This window comes from Pezoporus flaviventris, unplaced genomic scaffold (assembly GCF_033815535.1).
Source record: "Pezoporus flaviventris isolate CSIRO_AGI_PZ_B2104156 unplaced genomic scaffold, CSIRO_AGI_Pfla_v1 ptg000007l, whole genome shotgun sequence".
In the NCBI taxonomy this organism is placed as follows: Eukaryota; Metazoa; Chordata; class Aves; order Psittaciformes; family Psittacidae; genus Pezoporus; species Pezoporus flaviventris.
Genome location: NW_026892555.1, coordinates 35,397,348 through 35,415,049, shown reverse-complemented (window position 1 = coordinate 35,415,049; position 17,702 = coordinate 35,397,348). Strand labels below are relative to the sequence as shown.

General features: G+C 38.4%; 1 protein-coding gene across 2 annotated transcripts in view; it reads right to left on the bottom strand.

Annotated features, from left to right (window-relative positions):
• Positions 1–8,042: 8,042 nt before the first annotated feature.
• The window catches only part of ARMC1 (armadillo repeat containing 1), a 30,464-nt gene continuing 20,804 nt past the window's right edge, over positions 8,043–17,702 (bottom strand). For both annotated transcript variants that reach the window (XM_061448386.1, XM_061448385.1), the window contains exons 4-7: positions 14,515–14,704; positions 10,961–11,077; positions 10,791–10,865; positions 8,043–10,272 (exon numbers count right to left, since the gene is read on the bottom strand). In XM_061448386.1, coding sequence (XP_061304370.1) covers positions 10,081–10,272; positions 10,791–10,865; positions 10,961–11,077; positions 14,515–14,704 — 574 coding nt within the window. In that variant the 3' untranslated portion in view covers positions 8,043–10,080. The remainder of the gene's footprint in view (positions 10,273–10,790; positions 10,866–10,960; positions 11,078–14,514; positions 14,705–17,702) is intronic.

Sequence of the window (17,702 nt, the reverse complement as noted above, 5' to 3'; positions counted from 1 at the left end):
GCTGAAGCGAAGCAAATCAACAGGTTGCTGGGTTACATCAACAGGGGCATCACCAGCAGAGGCAAAGGTGCCATTATCCCCCTCAACTCAGCACTTGTTGGGCTACAGCTGGAATACTGTGTTCAGTTTTGGTCCCTGCTGTACAAAAAAAAAAAAAAGATGTGGAAAGGCTGGAAAGGGTCCATAAAAGGACCACAAGGATAATCATAGGTCCGGGAAGCTTGCCATGTGAGGAAAGGCTGAGAGAGCTGGGCTTGGTCAGCCTGCAGAAGGGAAGGCTCCGGGGAGACCTTTATCATCATGTTCCAGTATTTAAACCGTGGTTACAAAGTAGACTGAGACTCGCTTTTTGCAAGGAGTGACATCGAAAAGACAAGGGTGATGGGTGCAAGTTAGTCCTGGGAAGAGTCCGACCAGACCAACTCTCAGTTGATTCTTGAGGTCCGTTCCAACCTGGTATGCCATGCAAAACAAACACATAAAAAATGTAGAATGATGAAATATCTTCTTTAAGTGGACAGTATCAGCTGCTGGCTGGGAGGCAAAGCCATATAACCGTGCTTAACAGCATTGCCAAGGGCTGGGCCTAAACATTCTGTGCTTGATACAGGACCAAATAAATAGTAACAGGAATTAGCATGGACCACAGCAGCCAAAAGAAGTGCTAAGACCTGAGGTACAGTAAACGTGGAGTTTCTTCCTATGCAGCAGATCTGCATAGCCAGGCAGCCAATTAAAGGTCCTTTTAAAATAAATGCAAAAAGACACATTAGGCCTCCAAAAGCTGAATGGGAAACTCAAAGTGAAAGCACACCAGGGGAAAGTGTTGCTGCAAGCATCTGCTTATGTGGGAAATCGATCAGTGCCACCTTCCTTTAGCTCCCTTGCCCAGGTGGTGGAGGTACCATCAGTGAAATGGAGGCTGAGCCTCAAGTCAAGGCAGAGTTCAGGGGTCCAGAGGCCCAGCAGAAGGCGAAAGCACCCTTTCTGCACCAGAAAACCAGGGTGGGAGTTTCCCCCTTTTCATCAGAACTGCAAGATTAACCCATTAAAAAGTGCCTCCTCAGAAACTTCATAACATTCAAATAGTCATAAACCACTAAGCAGCAGCTTGAGGAATAAGGCCAGATCAGCAGCTACAAAATTATCTGGACTGGGAGTAGTACAAGGCAGGAGTCCTTCCTATTGGCACTGGTGGGTTGCATGAGCAGCCACCAGGTCCCTAGCAGGGGGAGATACCAATACTTCCAAACACTGAATAAAGAAGGTTCCTGATATCCCACGTCTTAGTTTATACAAGAATCATGGTTATGGTTAGCAGAGCAGGCCAAAAAAACACCAACAAAGCAAACAAAACCAAATCCCCAAAAATACGGAAGCCACTGAATGTTTTACAAAACCACCAAGCCACAGAAACAGGGAAAGGTAGCATGAAACAGCAGAATGATCACCAGAATAAAACAGAGGCCACTGAGGAAAGAAGTGAATTAGCTAAGTAAGAAGAAAGGCAGAAAACTGGTTTAATCTTTTTACAGGGTTTGGGTCTTTGTTTTCTTTTGCTGATACTTGCTTTTGCAAAGTGCTCATTTGTAAAGGAAGCAATTCTAAAAAGCCTGAATTTTCATTAAAAACCAAACATCTCTAATCCTCGCAGCTGCAGAGATGATGGGGAAAAAAGCTGGGAAATGCACACTGGCATACCCAAGTGCCCAAATGGCTGGAGAAAACTAGCAAGAAGCAAAATGATTGGGCTTAAGTCCTCACAGAATCAAAGTCCAGTTCATGGTGGGACTTCGCTAACTACAGTTTCATGTTTAGTATTACCAGGGCTGAACAGATGGAAAAGCACAATGATGATGGCAACACAAGTATTGTAAATAAGAGCAAAAGAAAGGAGCAAAGTGTGCGCCAGAAGAAGCAGGTTTGCACAAAAGAAAATGCTTACTTACTTGTTTAGGATCTCACCCTGGGCTGATAGATGCTAGAGCAAGATGAGAAGTGCAGACATATAACGATAGGGACTGTTAATTTTAAGTGTCTGGTGTTAAGGCTCAAAGAATGAGCAGCTTAGGTCCAGAAAGCAAAACCAGTTTCTTTCCCTGCCTTAATGCTGATCAAGCCAATGTTTTACAGGATGGCCCAGCAAGAAGCACTGTAAAATTTTTATGAGCATTCAGTTTGCTGAAGAGAGATTCTTTTATAATGCTCATGTTTAGAGAGTGGAGGCCCCCAGTTATGCTGTGATTAAATTAAGTTGTAGGACAGTCCTAGGTGCACTGTACTACAAGAAAAAGAAGAGGGAAAACTCCTGTACAAAGACCGTAAGCAGTCATTCCTGAAGAAAATCTGGTGCAAGGAGCAGCCATTAATAACCAAATGTTTTTTCAGAGTTGTGACTTTTTCCCAAGCCAGATTTAAGGGCCAGCCCCAAAAGGTATAAGGAAAATATGCTCTTGCCAAGATAACACACTAATATTAGAAAGGACTACTCAGGAAACAGTGATTGCTTTGGGGTATTGCTGTGGAACTGCAAACTGCCACTAACAATTAATATATAGCTTCCAAGAGCTGAGTCTTAGAAAAGCATATTACCCACGGATAAAATAAAACCATTTTTACAAGATTTATTTCTATCAGTTTCCCACTAAGGGCAGTGGAAGATGTTGATCAGCTCACAGACTTCTTTAAAATCAGCTTAAGGACAACATTGCAATCACAACAGCATTATGTGGGGGCATTTTTGTCAGCATTGACAATTTTTATCCTGTACAAATGGTGGTGTTTAACAAAGACATATGTTTACACAGATGGAGGAGGGAGGTTGTAGTAATGGTGTGATTGAAAGTAAATTGGATTGGTTGAGTAGCTGATGCCAGCTGCCGTTTCAGTCTAGGAGTAGGTGGGTACTTGAGATGGGCTATAGTCACTGGGAGCAGACATTGAAACTTTGCTGGGTACCCATTATCATCCATTTAGGTTATCCCAAAACCATCACTCAGCAGCTGGGAGCTAGCCTGGGGCTCAGGATTCAACGAGGCACTCTGAGTTTGAGTGTTCTCATCCTGAAGGAAGGAAACAAAATGTTCACTGGTGGCATTTAAGTACACATCTCTTCAGAGGCAGTTTAACATTAAAGTACTGTAGAGCTAATGGGATGCCTGTGGTACCCACCTTTTTTCACTTAAAGCTACTCTTACATGAGGAAAGGGTCTACTCCCCACATCTTTTTACAGACCCTGCTGCAGACTGGTGGTGACAGTGTTGGGACAAGGGGCAGAAAAGGACCAGAGAGGGCTGGTCTACCTTTGAGCTTTCACTTCATTTTGTGGCATTAGGTTTTTTCTTCTTGTCTTCCTACTTCAATTAAACTACGCAAGGAACTTTCACACATTAAGGGTCTTGTATATTATGAACAGTGTGTCAATAAAGCTTTTTTTTACATTTAGATACATTACAGTTTTTAAAAGTTCTAAAGCTTGGTTTCGTGCTGTCCCCTATTACATACCATTTCCTTTTCATAATCTATAGACCCTTGATTGAGTTGTACTGACTATTTAGCTATAGCACTAGTGACACTTGCACCAAGGTCCATTGTACTGAGGGTGGTGTGTACATATATGTATATTCGTGCATGTACATGGAAGGCTAAAGAAAAAAGAAAACAGAGCAAAATATGACATTCTCAACTTCTCTAGCCAGACACACAGGTATAAACTGCAAATGTAATATTAAAGAGGTCATGACTTTTGAGACACCACAGGTGAAGAACTAGCCATCACCAGCTTTCATTTACAGGGTCCAAGCTTTGGAATGGGTAACATGCACCTCTTTGATAATAAGCACTGCAAAGATATGTTTCAAGAAGCTGTTTTCATAGTGAAGGTTTACATAGAAAAGGACTGTTATTTTTTCTCTTAGAACAAAATTTTGCAGGGTGACACAGGGCATTTTCACTTTTAAAGCTACTACCACGAAAAACATTTCAAAACCAGACGTTATTCACTTTATCTTTGCTTATTCTGTTGAAAGGTCCAGATATAACTTCATTTAAATAGCAAGGGTAGTGTTCAAGCGTATGTAATTTACTGTTACAAACAGCAAGCATTTTGTACACCAGAAACATCTACACATATGGAGAAACAAAACCAGCTACACTGACTATAATAATAAGATTGCTTCAGCAGCCTAAATGACAGAGTTAATGCTCAACTATGTTAAATGGCTGCTATTTCCTTATTATAGTGGGTGATATATCTTCATTGTTTCAGGAATGTAGCCAACAATTGAGAGCTAAGTAGTAGCCACTCTTTACCTTCAGTAAGCTTTACAGGTATTTTATATGCAAAGAAATAGACTCTTTAAAATATGCCATTTACTCCATCCCACTGAATTACAGTGTATAAACAATAATGGTTATTTGCTAAAACATTACAGCACATATTTGTTGTAGCAAAGGAGGTAAAGCCATGAAAACCAAGGATAATATAAGCTTTTTTTTTTTTTTTTTGCATCAAGATAATGACAGTGAATGGCTTTGTCAATATTAAATGTGGGACTTCCACATTAGCAATATAGGGGTTTATAATCAAAAATCTATTACAGCAGTTTAAGTTTTCATTCAGGAAAAAATTAATCTTGCAATAATACAAATTAAACCATCACCTTTAGACAGCCTTGTGTAACCTTAAATTACTGCTGTTCTTCTGGCCATGGGGAGCTGCCTTTTGCAAGTGGAATGCCTGCTTCTCTGGGAACTGGCTTCCAGCTTCCCTCTCCTCCCTCCCACCCTTCCCAAAATAGGAGTTCCCATGCCGGATTGTTTATGTGTTCTTCAAAGTTTAATGCAAACCAAAGCACCATGGATTCTCCCCCATGAAAAAAGCATGGCCAAAAGATCACATAACAAATGGGACATCTTGTGATATCTCTTTCAACCCATGCTATACATACACTCTTGAAAAGTAATGAGCATCATTACTATCAGCTATATTATGGTGTATACATGGGAATTCTATAAAGGAGGTCACGCCTTCTTAAAGAAATGCAAAGGATCAAATACCACAAACAACATTAACTGCTGGAAAGGCTGTAAACACCACCGTCAGGGCGATGCTTTAATTTACATGAAGACAGCAGATGCCTTGGGCACCTCATGCAGGTAGCACTGCTGAAATAACTCATGTTGCACAAAGCTTTTGAAATATAGCATAACACCATAACACATAACCATAACTATCAGGTAAAGATAGCTAAATATAGTTTTTGGAAAACCAACTAGAAAGGGTATTTATTACCAAAAGTTCACAGACTCATAGCAGGTTGGAAGAGACCTCAAGGATCCTCCTCAAGGTCCAACCTTTCTAGGTATTCTAGGTAAAGCATTTCTTAGACTGGATGTCCCAGCAGGCTGTCCAGCTGATAATAAATCAGTACAGAACTTCAACAAATCAATAAGGTCTATTTTGAGAGCAAAACTGGCTTACAACCATGCTGGCTTGTGATGCAATCCTATATATAATTCAATAAGGAAAGCTGCTTATGAGAGGTCTGACTTTTCTAATTCAGGCCAGAGGTGCTTAGACAGTGTGAAGTCCTCTCCTAAAATGGAAGGCATTTCAGCTAATTTTTGTAATGAAGCGTGAACTAAGAATCGGAGACAGTCCACACAATTTTGTACTTCCCTGGAATCCCGAGCAATTCGGATAAACAAACTAAAACAAGGTTAATAGAAAAACACCTTTGTGAAGACCTCATGTTATAGGTGTTTGTATTTCTGTGGGATGTTGGGCATGAACAGTGTCCCAGCTGCTCCCTGGTAGCTCACCATGAGCTCATGATGACCCTCCCTTTCCACCAGCAAACATCCAGGGGAGCAGTTCCAGTGGAGAAGCCGACATGTCAATGCCCTGCACCGGTGGGTTAGCACACTCATGTCCCTGAAGGATCTCAATGAGAAGAGGTATGAAGCAGCAAGGCATTACTTCAAACCAGCCATACTCCCTTACTCTCAGTATTTACACTTAATTCGGTGCTCCAGTAGGAAATGAGAGCAACGATGCTCCCATATGGTGGTTTTGTGGTATTCAGTATTTTATATCTGCTACTTAAAAGTGCCATTTCATGCCAATCAGACATGTTGCTATACACTGCTGGCACAGCAGTGCTTCCTGTGTTAAAATGGAAATTATTTAGCTACCAAGTTCTGTGCAGTCTTCATGGCATGAAGAGACAGAGCTGCCAGGAACTTGCTTCAGGTAGCGGCCTTCAGGTTCTAACATAACAGACAACTTTTACCATCACAACCGGCACAAAAACATGGTAAGAGTGCGCATCTCTGAGATGGTTTTGTATCTCCACACAACTTTAACTGCTTTAATTGATCTTAATTTATTCCACAGGGGAAGCTCTAACTCTCCCAGTTATTTAACAAGCCTAGTGCCATATGCACATCAATGAACAATGACATGAAGAAATCTTCAAGTAATGTAAATTCTGATGTAGCACATGCAGCAGCTTACAGAAGTAGACCTCGCTCTCCATGTTTCAACCAATATATATGCAAAGTACTGCAAATGTAAATCAGGGTTTTTTCAGCCCTATTCAAAACCTGCATGTAAAGCAGGCTGAACAAGTTAAGCAATGCCTGCTCTGTGAAAACTACAAGAAATAGGACAATTTCTTTTTGTAGCAGCTTTAAATTAAGCTTTAGAAGAATCTTAGCAGTCAGACTCACCCCCGAGGCTAATTAGATACTGAACCTCACTGAAGAAGTCTCCAGTGACCCCACCACCCACCCCCTTTCACCAAATAATGCGCTCTCAACTTTTCCTGAAGAATTACGTTCAGAATCCAAGATGGGTTGAGAGGTTATTCTCAACAAATAGATTTGTTCACATTTTAGGAACTCAGAATAATTAGGTACAGATGAAGAAAGAGGAAAGACTTTATCACCCAGCCTTCTGCAAAGTGAATACAGCAACAAACGCAGCTGCTCAGAATTTTACTAGGTATGTTTCTAAACTCCCGTAGCTGACAGCTGGAGTGTTCTTCTCGGGCAAAAAGGAGCACCCACAGTTTATTTTACATTGAGGCAGTTCCAGTACTACTTCACACCTGCCAGTTTGCATCTGCCTAGGTGTTCAATGTTTTCTTCCGAATTAGCCCCACGCACTGCTCTCCCCATCAGCTTACACGGCCTATGGCAAAACTCAGCCACAGCAGCTATTTTTGTATAGAATAAGCCGTAGATGACTGGGGAGTGGGAAAGCTGGAGTATATTGTATTTCACAATACTGCAGAATGCTTGCAGTGCTTTGACAGCTGTTCGCAGGGCACAGTTATAAGCCTCAGTTTTGCCTCTACCTATCCCATAAGCATTTACTCTTATGAAGAAACATGGTAGTGATTAACCTATTATGCTGTACATGGCTGTAACACTACGACAGTTCAGGAGCTTAAACCATGAGGCATGCAGTGGCTTTCTCGGCAGTCAAGTACTTTGCAACCAGTGCAATGTGATACCAGTGCTCAGTCTTCCAGTTCAGCTTCTTTCTGGAAGCCTCTAATTTTGCAGTAATTTTATTTTGGCCATCTCCTAGGTCAAAGGGCTTTCTTACCCTTCATTTGACCCCTGAGAAAGAACAAGCATAAAATTAACATCTGTGTGCTGTGTCTGGGGTTTTTTTTGCTTTTTGAAAGTAAGAGGTTTCTCCAGGAATGTTGGTGGTTCTTAATTCGCCTGATGAAAGACGCATCCGCACAGCATCAGTTATTAAAAAAAACCCTAATCTCCAGAAATTCCCCTAAGAATGAATTTGAGACTTTGTACAAAAACTCAGTTTAAAATGAAAGCATGTTCTAAACATGCACAAAAGCCCTACTGTGATATGCAGCAAAGGCCTCACTATGACCAGACATTTGCACTCCTCTGTTAAATTAAAGATGAAAAAGGTGTACCTCTAATACCACTAACAGTTTAAAAGAACGTCAGAACATTTAAAAAGGCACCAGCCCTTTAAACATTTAAAAAGGCACAAGTCAGATTTTGTTTAGTTATATTATCCTTTATTATTTTACAATATATTTCAAAAACTTTTACAGATGCCTTATACTGTTCTACAAGAGCTGCAATACTGTCATAAAAGCACACCTACAGACCAAATGCACAAACAAACTGTAATACCTACTGGTATTGAACCATTAATATCCAAAGGGTGCAGTCTTTTAGTAGAGATGTGCAATAATGCAAATGCAAACAGATGTTAATGCAGAAAAATAAAACTCTGCATTCATGGCTATAGAACAGAGGACTTTTCAAACACATTTGGTACTGTAACATTCTAGACAGCCAAATGAGTAGTATTACATATTTAAAGCAATACATGCCCTGGAAAGCCTTTATTTTCAATCTGTGCGTGTAAACCTGAATCAAAAATAAACTAGATATATTAAAAAACATGAGACATCTAGTCTGCCAACAAGCTTTTCTCTTTTTTTAATCCTAAAATGACAACTAACTTGGGTGGGTGAACTCTGACCTGCATTATTACTTTACATGATCATTTCCTCAGCATTTCTGTAGTATTATGACAGCCTGTGATTTATCTTTTTTTATTCCTTGTGCATAGGCCCAAGGGAGTAACTTTGATGTATTAAATTTTTTTTCTGAGTCTCCAAGTGGTAAATATAATTAACATTATAGCAAATACATTACCACAAAAAAGCATTGTATAATGAGGTTATTTTATAACATTATTTAGTTCTCAGCTGTATTTCTCTGGTGTAACAAAGCAGTGGCACCGCAGTTCTCAAGCACTGTGTATTGAATCCTCTCACACAATGTTTACTAACAGCTCAGCCAGATGTTATTCTCTGTCTACAAAAGTTCTACTTTTACCACTTCTGGTCACAGAAGCTACCAAGACATCTTTAAACCTCTACTGTCTGTAAGTAACAGGGCAAAGGCAATTGTTTGCATGATTTTAAGCCTATCCAAGCTGATGGAAGTCTCACGAAAGATATTAGGAGGGAAGAATAATTACATATCATATTTGTTAAGTAAAATAAAAAGGGTTAAAGTCAAAATTTGTAAGTGTGGCACTGTGGCAAGAGGCATTCAGTTCTGCTTTATTCTTCAAGTTTAAAGTTTCGGTTACCATCAAATGTTTCCTAACAGTGAACACCACTTCTTAACCAAATAGAGTCTACATCCCTCTATTCTTTTCAGACAGAGCTGCAATGGGTCATCACTACATTAGACCACAGCTCTTTTTGCTACACTCTTCCCAGCTAGCCTAAACAGCAGGCAGTGGTATTTATTAGTTATATATATATATATCAGCCAGTCACAGCCATCATTACAAATATGTTCTAGTTTATTTACTGTACAACGTATGTATACATATTTGTTTATTCAATCCCTTATTTCTTAATCTCAAGCACTCCAGTGGTTAAGGGCAGACTGGAAAAAAATTCAACATACATAAAAGGGTGTAAGTTTCAAGTCTGTAGTGAGTCTAGTTTAATAGCGAAAGGGGAACATCGTGCTCACACTGCGAATGTGGCTGGCAAAAATAAAGGCAAAAAAAGAGGCAGACTGTATTTTTCTCTGGAGTCAAAATCTACAAAAATTTAACAAAACAACATTAGTCCAAAGGGAAGCAGAAATAAAAAGGGCATTTTATTTAATGCACAGCTAGAGCTATTAAGAATTTTCTTTCACAGAGGCCCTGAGACTTGAGTTAAACGGATTCTTCCTACCATGTGTTTCATGTGAAGTCAAACTTAAAGCTCTATATGGATAAACATTTGGTATATAACAGTGGACCCATATTTAAAAAGTGAAGCAATAAAATCTACAGGGGAAAAGAAAAAAAGAACAATTTGATTGGAGGCCTCTGTCCTTTGACCCCTGCCCTATCAGGCTAAACATCCAATAAAATGTAAAATGCAGCATACATTTGCTTAATCTAAAATTTTCGTGATGATTTATTGCAAATTGCACTTGGCAGTTCACCACACCAATGGAAAACTGGCCCCCCTGTTGGTTCATTCACACAGTCTTTTAACACCAAATACAAGTCACCAGTAGAAAGATCTTGATAGAAAGTTTGCTGCCGTGCTGAGCCAGCTTGCTGCACCTTCTGGGTGTGACCCAACACGAGACACTGCTTTGTCCTGTTCCTTAGTCGGGCTTTCGTCTTCTGGTAAATATTCAGGTAGATCTGTATTCTGCTCTACTTCCACTGGAGTATCTTGGAATGGAACTAGCATCTGATAAACCACAATAGATTAAAATTATGTCAAATGTTGTAACTTAAAGAATGAATGGAAGTTACACAGATACTCAAGACAACAGGCATGTATTTTGTGAGACTCCTCCTCATCCTCCTGTACAGAGAGAACACAAATGGAACCTACTACGCTTAGAAGACACACAATAAAAGCTTTGGCTTAACACGGAAGAAAAAGTATCAAATAAAGGCACAGCCCATTTAATGTAGATGTGAAATAAAAACACTTCAGCAACTCTGTTCACTGTGATCCTTTCCATATCATTAAGGAGAGAAGCAATTACAGTATTTTTGTCCTCCTAAGCAGGAAGCTCTGTAAAACTGTTCTATGCATACATGTCCTGACATAGGATACCCTTTATTCTCCTTGTACTGTATGTGTAGCACGCCCACTTACAAAATGTTGCCTGGTATCAGATGCTGCAGCACAAAGGTGCTGGTATTAAAGACACAGCAGAACTAAAACGATAGGTTAGTTTAGAAAGATATGTATCCTACCTCCTCACCACTTTCACTTTTCACAACTTGCTGTGCCTTCATAACTTTGGTTGATGCTATTGCCGTTGCCAATGCCTACAAGCACACAGGAAAAGAAAGAAAAAAAAAAGAACAGTTCAGTGTGACAGAACACAATAATGGAAGGATCTGGAGTGTTACTGAGCGCTTACCTCTGCTTTCAAGTCTGAGCGAATTCGGACCACGCACCTTTGAACCGCCATTTGAAAGGTAAAACTAATAACACCTTTAATTTTCAGCAAGGCTTCTTCACAAAGATTCCTTCGAGACTGAAAAACAAACAAAACCCCCACAACTAAAGTACTTTCATAATACACAATGGCTAAATGCTCACAACCGATTGTTAAGGAATTCCTGTATGTCTGAGGGCAGGTGGCTAGTTAATCACATCTTCAGAAAATAAAACCTTAGACCTCCATTTTAGCGCACAAATATTAGATCCTCTTGCCACCAAAAAAAAAAAAAAAGAAAAAAGAAAAAAGAAAAAATTGCTTACTCTTTAGAAGTCAACAAAGGATGGAATCGACTGTAAATAATTGGAGGAAAGTGCTGAAAAGCAAAGAATGTTTTTCTCCGTACAATCAGCTAAACAGTCCCCTCTGGTTAAGTTCTGATTGACTGAAGTGCTCATTGGTGAGTAGTTAGTGTGTAAGTTGCTATTTATCAGACACCTTGCCTCCATACTGACTGAATGCATCAAAGCAGCTGTTGTATCTTTCAGCTGCTTTATCTGTGGCAGCTCACAGACACCACTGCACAGCATAAGCTTAATTCTTACTTCAGAGAGAAAATATTTGGTTGATAACCCACAGAATGTTAAGTTTAAAGCAAGTGACATCACCTACTGTGCTGTAACATTACATTGACCTGTACTAGTTGCATCTGTTCCATATTATCTTAGAATGTTCTGATTTTTCTTCCCTTTTAATATTTGCACAAGATGGTTATAACAAAAAGGATTAAAATAAACTTGGAGAGACTAATAGGACAGAAGGGGAAAATAAGAAAAGATGCACTATACCAGAAATAAACAGTATCTGTGATGGCCTTACACAAAGTTCGAAGTAATGATGTATTTAAATTTTACTGCAAATTTCTGCAAGGTTTTAAATAGCAAGTTATTTCAAAGCATATTTATATTAGTTATCATATAATCATTGGTCTGTAGTTGGGATAATTTTCATGCATAAGTAAACTAAATTCTTTTACTCTCTCTTATAATTAATCAAAGCAGTTTTTAGCACTTTAGCATATATATTGAAACAATTCATTTGTGTAAGTTTACGTATTAAAATAATTAACATTTGAGAATTACAAAAGATAACTTTGATAGACAAGCTGCCTGGCCTACACACAGGAAATATCTGATAGCAAAAATGATAGGCTGTCTTTCATGAGTGAAAGTTGAAACTACTTTTGGACAAAAGCGGCACCACATTCATAGCTTATTAGCCTAAAATAATCTATACTTATGCAGGCATGTAGCAACTCTGTACAGAATTTGGCTTTTTACCCCGAGATCCCACGTTAAATCACAGGCACTTCAGTTTAATTTGCAATGAGGCTTTCAGTGATCAGGTAACTGGTGAATGGCTTCTTAAAGACAAAACTTAGAAAGGTCCATACAGACTCCTTAAAAACCTGGAAGCATGGCAGTCACCAGCCTTGCTGCAGAGATGTCTTTGGCAAAGTATGTCTAACTGTAGCAGCTAGGCACAAACCCCTGCAGCACACAGCTAGACATCCTTCTGCATGGTAGTTATGACGCATGCGCACAGGGCAGGGCAGGTATAGCGTAGGGCAGGTGAAATGTAGGTTCCCATACCCTAACAAATACTAGTAAAATGTACAGACTAGAAGACTTATTGAGGGGGATGCCACAGAATCCTGAAGTACTGCTTCATTTTTATCTTTTTTTTTTTTTTAAAGCTTATCATCAAGTTGATAATTTGATCTTGAACAACAAATGACCTTTCCCCTCCCTTCCTGAAATAATCAGTATCTGCTATTTAAGGTTTCAAAATCGACAAGCTTTTATAGGATTTGCAGTCATTCCTGACAGCAACTCCATTTCAAATCTAAATAACAAAACAAAGGTAAACTGAGAACACAATGTTTACAGCTCTGTGTTTACTTAATATGCCTTTTAACACTTGTATGCCCCACCTGATATTCATTGCTTGTTAGGCTGTAAATAAACTGTGGAATGAAACTAAACTGCTTTTATTGTTCCCATCCTTCATCACCTTCCCAGTCCCAACTTACCCTGACGTTTATAACACCATTATAGGGTTGTTTAACTGCTAGGTGAGCACCTGGAGTATCCCTAACATTTCTTTAATCATCTGATGAAATACAGAGCTATGCACACTAGCCATCTCCAGCCAGCGTACAGTCAGATTTTTCTTTTCTTCAACAATGAGGTAAGAAAACATGCTGGTGTGCTCTAGGCAACTACAGGAGCCTGCAGTTTTGCTCTCTGGTGTTGAGTATCTGATGCTTTTTTCAGAATACCTTTGCCTCAGCATTTAAGAGAGAAACGCCACACATCTCACCGAGTTCCATTTGTCGAAGAGTACAAAGAAACACTTTTAAGACAGAATCACACTATAGCCAGAATATCTAAATTCACAAAGTAGAAGTGAATGAGATTCCTTGCTTGGAGATACCTGTGAACAAACAAATCAACTACAAGCTTAAAAACAAATCAAACCAAACTTAACAAGAGACAACCTACTGGACTGAATTAAAAAACAAAACAAGTCAAACCCCGCTTCAGAGTACAAAAGCCAATGGTGTTGACAAAGCACTGCCGTTCTAGACAGAGTAAGTGCTGGAAGGACAAAACTGTGAAAAATATTTACTTTGTATAAAGTGAGCTAGAGCAGCATGTTATTTCTAAATGAATTAACTATGGTCTTATGAAAACAGTACGATGCGTATGCTGTTGATGAACTGGGCCTGTGGACACGCTTACTTGGCAAAATGTAAAGCAACAAAGCAAAGGATCAGGTTTGATCATTTAAAATGGGTACAAAACTGAAGATACAGAGTCCGGAGGGCACTTGTGGATAACATGCTTAAACAGTCTACATGCTGTTTGGCAGCCGTAAAAAGGCAAACATGGCCCTGGGGTGTTATCTACAGGGGTATGGTAGATAAATCTGTAGAAGTTATTCTGACATTACATAAAGACTCAGCGAGACCTCATTAACTCAAATGCCATTCTGGTCACTACAGTAGAAAAGATCTCACAGATAATAAAAAGATGCAGCAAAACCAGCTTAAAGAAAACACAACACTGCTACATTAAAAGTAGTAAAAAGTGTCTAAAATCTGTCATAACTAAAAGGAAACCTTTTAGTTTAACACAACTGATACAACAAGAAGCTATTTTTAAGTAAAACTGGTGAATATACCTTCTTTATTCCAAACTTTCTTCAAAAAGGAAAGAAAACTAGGAGAGGTGGAAACACAACACTGTTTTAGAGTAATTAAAAAAACATCATGGAAACTGCCTTAAAACATCTTTAGATATTCTGACTAAGCTCAATTTATGCAAGACTTTATACATATCTTCAAAATACGATCCACAGAAATTGCTGACGATGATGCCACAAAAGTAGCCTGAATACATTATTTCTGTGGGCAAATTACATCTCAGTACAGCATGCGTTATTTACATAAACACTTAAGATTTCCTTACCGAATCATCAAGGCCATCTATATGCAAAACCACTGTCTTGGCACGCTTATTTGTGCTGCCGAGGAAAAACTGTGCTTTCCGTCGACGATAATTCATCTCATTCACATTGTCCATGTCTGACATGTTGGAAGACTGAAGGATATCATAGACTTCAGAAGCTAAAAGTTTAGTCTCTCCTGGTGTAGTGGTCCTTAAAGAAAAAAGGGATTAAAATTTCTAAATATTTGCGCTTACACTAGTAAGCTCCAAACAGCTGCTGGTTATCTCCTTGCAACTGGAATACTCCACGTGCTACAGAAATACAGTTACACAGTCAACACATAGCAAAATCTTTAAAAGGGGAGAGGAGAAACAACGTAAAACTATTTCTATTCCCATACTCCAATTTTTATGTCACTCTGTTAATTCTAATATCACTATAAACAACTCTGTGTTCTCAAACAACATGAATACAGTTTACATCAGTTTGACTGCTACAAAGAAAACACTTTGCACAGAGCTTTTTTCTTTTTAAACAAAAGATCTCCAATCGCCTTGTGTTATCTTTCATTTCCCACCTTCCTTGCTACATAGTAAAAATACTTTCTCTGTAGAACTGCAATTTTTCCAAATGTTTTCTTCTCCAAAAGATACAAGGCATCAACAGCAAAGCAGAAACACAGATTTTCTTAAAGAATCCAAAAGTTATTTCTGATTAGACTAAAAGTCATGGTACAAACCATATGGTAAGCATTTTTTTTTTAGATAGGAAGAAAAGTAGATAATAGACCGAATATATATTAAGTTCTTATGATTGATTAAAACTAACTTTAGTAAGGTACTAATATAAATCTGTTGTCCATATTCAGCCCTGTTTTAATTATGCCAGTGATTTAAAGCTATGTGCAGAGGCAAAATTATTATGGCATCAAGTTGCAATTAATCTTAAAACGATGAATGACAGCTTTGCTGCTCTGTTTACCAAACACTAAGAAAGTAACAAGTACCTTTAGATTTATTTTTTTCCCCATTTTACTTCCTTAATTACCAGACATTAAACACATTTTTCCATTCTACCATATGGACAAGAAAGAACACTGAAGCAGGCATGTTAGGAGTCCTCAACTTGTGGAGGTCCCAGCTAGCCTTTCTTTTTCATTCTCTTCTCTGCACCTTGTTTTGAACAGCACTCGGAGAAGAAAATGTGAGCTCTTGTGATCATGCAGTACGTTGATAGCATTCAAAGAAAGAAAGGAAAAAAAGAAGTAATAAGCAAACAACCAAGACCTAAAATAGCAAAGCATTTCAGCATATGTTCAATTTTAAATACATGATTATGTTCTGCTTTCCTATGGTGAAGAAAATGCTTATGCTAATTCACAGAAACAAGGGCTGGGAACTCACAAAGACTGCAACTTCAACCTTCCATAATTTATTAGATAAAGTAATAGAATAGATGGTAAAGCCGTGCATGCTGGTGTCCTGAGGTAGTAATAAATTAGCTTGTGAAAAAGTGACATTTTATCAAGATACTAAGAAATTTACCCACCATTAGCCTTGGCAAATTCTTTCAACAACAAATATCTTGTCTGTATCAAGTGATTTACAACAGAGGACTTTAAAGCTTTGGTAAGTTTAAGTACAGTTAACTAAGAACACTGTTGAAAATATCACTATCCCACCTACAGCACCCACTTTGCTGTTGGTAAGTTTTTGTTTGAATACAATTGTACTATTGCATCCCAGAGTTAAAGAAAAAAAAACAGAAAGACAAATAAGAAATAAAATATACTTAATACTAGCCATAACATATATACCTACACAAAAGAACAGTAATTTGAAGTTATCAAGGCATCAACAAATGTAAAATATGCAAATGTCTAAAAGTAAAAAAACAGTGATTTTCATGTGTTTTATGCTCCAAACATTATAGCTGCCAGTTCTTTGAAAACTAATGACCTAAAATTAACTGTACTATTGAAACAAGCCATTGATTTGAAAACAGAAATTTAAATCTGCTCTCACTTGATCCAAGCATTCGACAATATTCCTAAAACAAGTCTATACAGGTAAAAATCATACATGCGCACACACACACACAAACAAGCTACTCAACTTCCTGTATTTTCCCAAATAGAGGATTAATAGTATCTACCACTAAGTTAGAGGTGATAACTCTACTTACCCTTCTTACATAATAAACGTTAAAAATACCAAACAGAAGATTACAAGATTTTAATCTTATATAAAGAGAATCTGTTGAAAAATAAGCAACCAATAATAAGCAGTGTGAAACTCAGACACTACATTACAAGGGCAAGAACAACAGATGTCACATATGAGTATTAGATTGCAGAACAATCCCCAATAAAGGTATAAGCCAGTTTTAGTCTGCAGAAATGCAATACTACCCTTTCAGCACCTCAGTTAAACCAAAGATGTGCAAAATCCCACACAAAGCCTTCTACAATTTTTAGTGTACTGGTAAAATGAGTGAACGTAAGTTTTGCATCAATCTGTTATTCTTTCATTAATTTATACAACAGCTATAAAAAGACTAGAAATCTTAACATCACACTAAATATAAGAAGAATTTTTTTACAATAAGGGTGGTGAAACACCCACACAGGTTGCTCAGAGAGGTGGTAGATGTCCCATCCCTGGAAACATTCAAGGTCAGATTAGACAGGGCTCTGAGCAAATCTGATCTAGTTGAAGATGTCCCTGCTCATTGCAGGGGATTTGGATCAGATGACCTTTAAAGGTCTCTTCCAATTCAAACTATGATCTTTAACAAAAAAACACACCTACCTAGAAGTAAGTATAATAAACCTTCCCCATTCAACACTGGCTCAGTTTCTTTATACACTTAATTGGTAAGAAAATGATAAATATGGAATGCGTTGCCCAAGGAAGCTGTGAATGCTCCATCCCAGGCAGTGTTCAAGGCCAGGTTGGACAGAGCCTTGGGTGACATGGTTTAGTGTGAGGTGTCCCTACCCATGGCAGGGAGGTTGGAACTTGATGATCTTAAGGTCCTGTCCAACCCTAACTATTCTATGATTCTAAATACAATGAAATTACATGTAAAATTAAAATAGAATAGAGGCGATTTTTTGTTTGTTTTAACAAAAGTAACACATGGGCTATGATTTTATTGCCTGAAATGAGAAAAAAATGCAACCTTAAGAGAAGACGGTTCTGAGGGC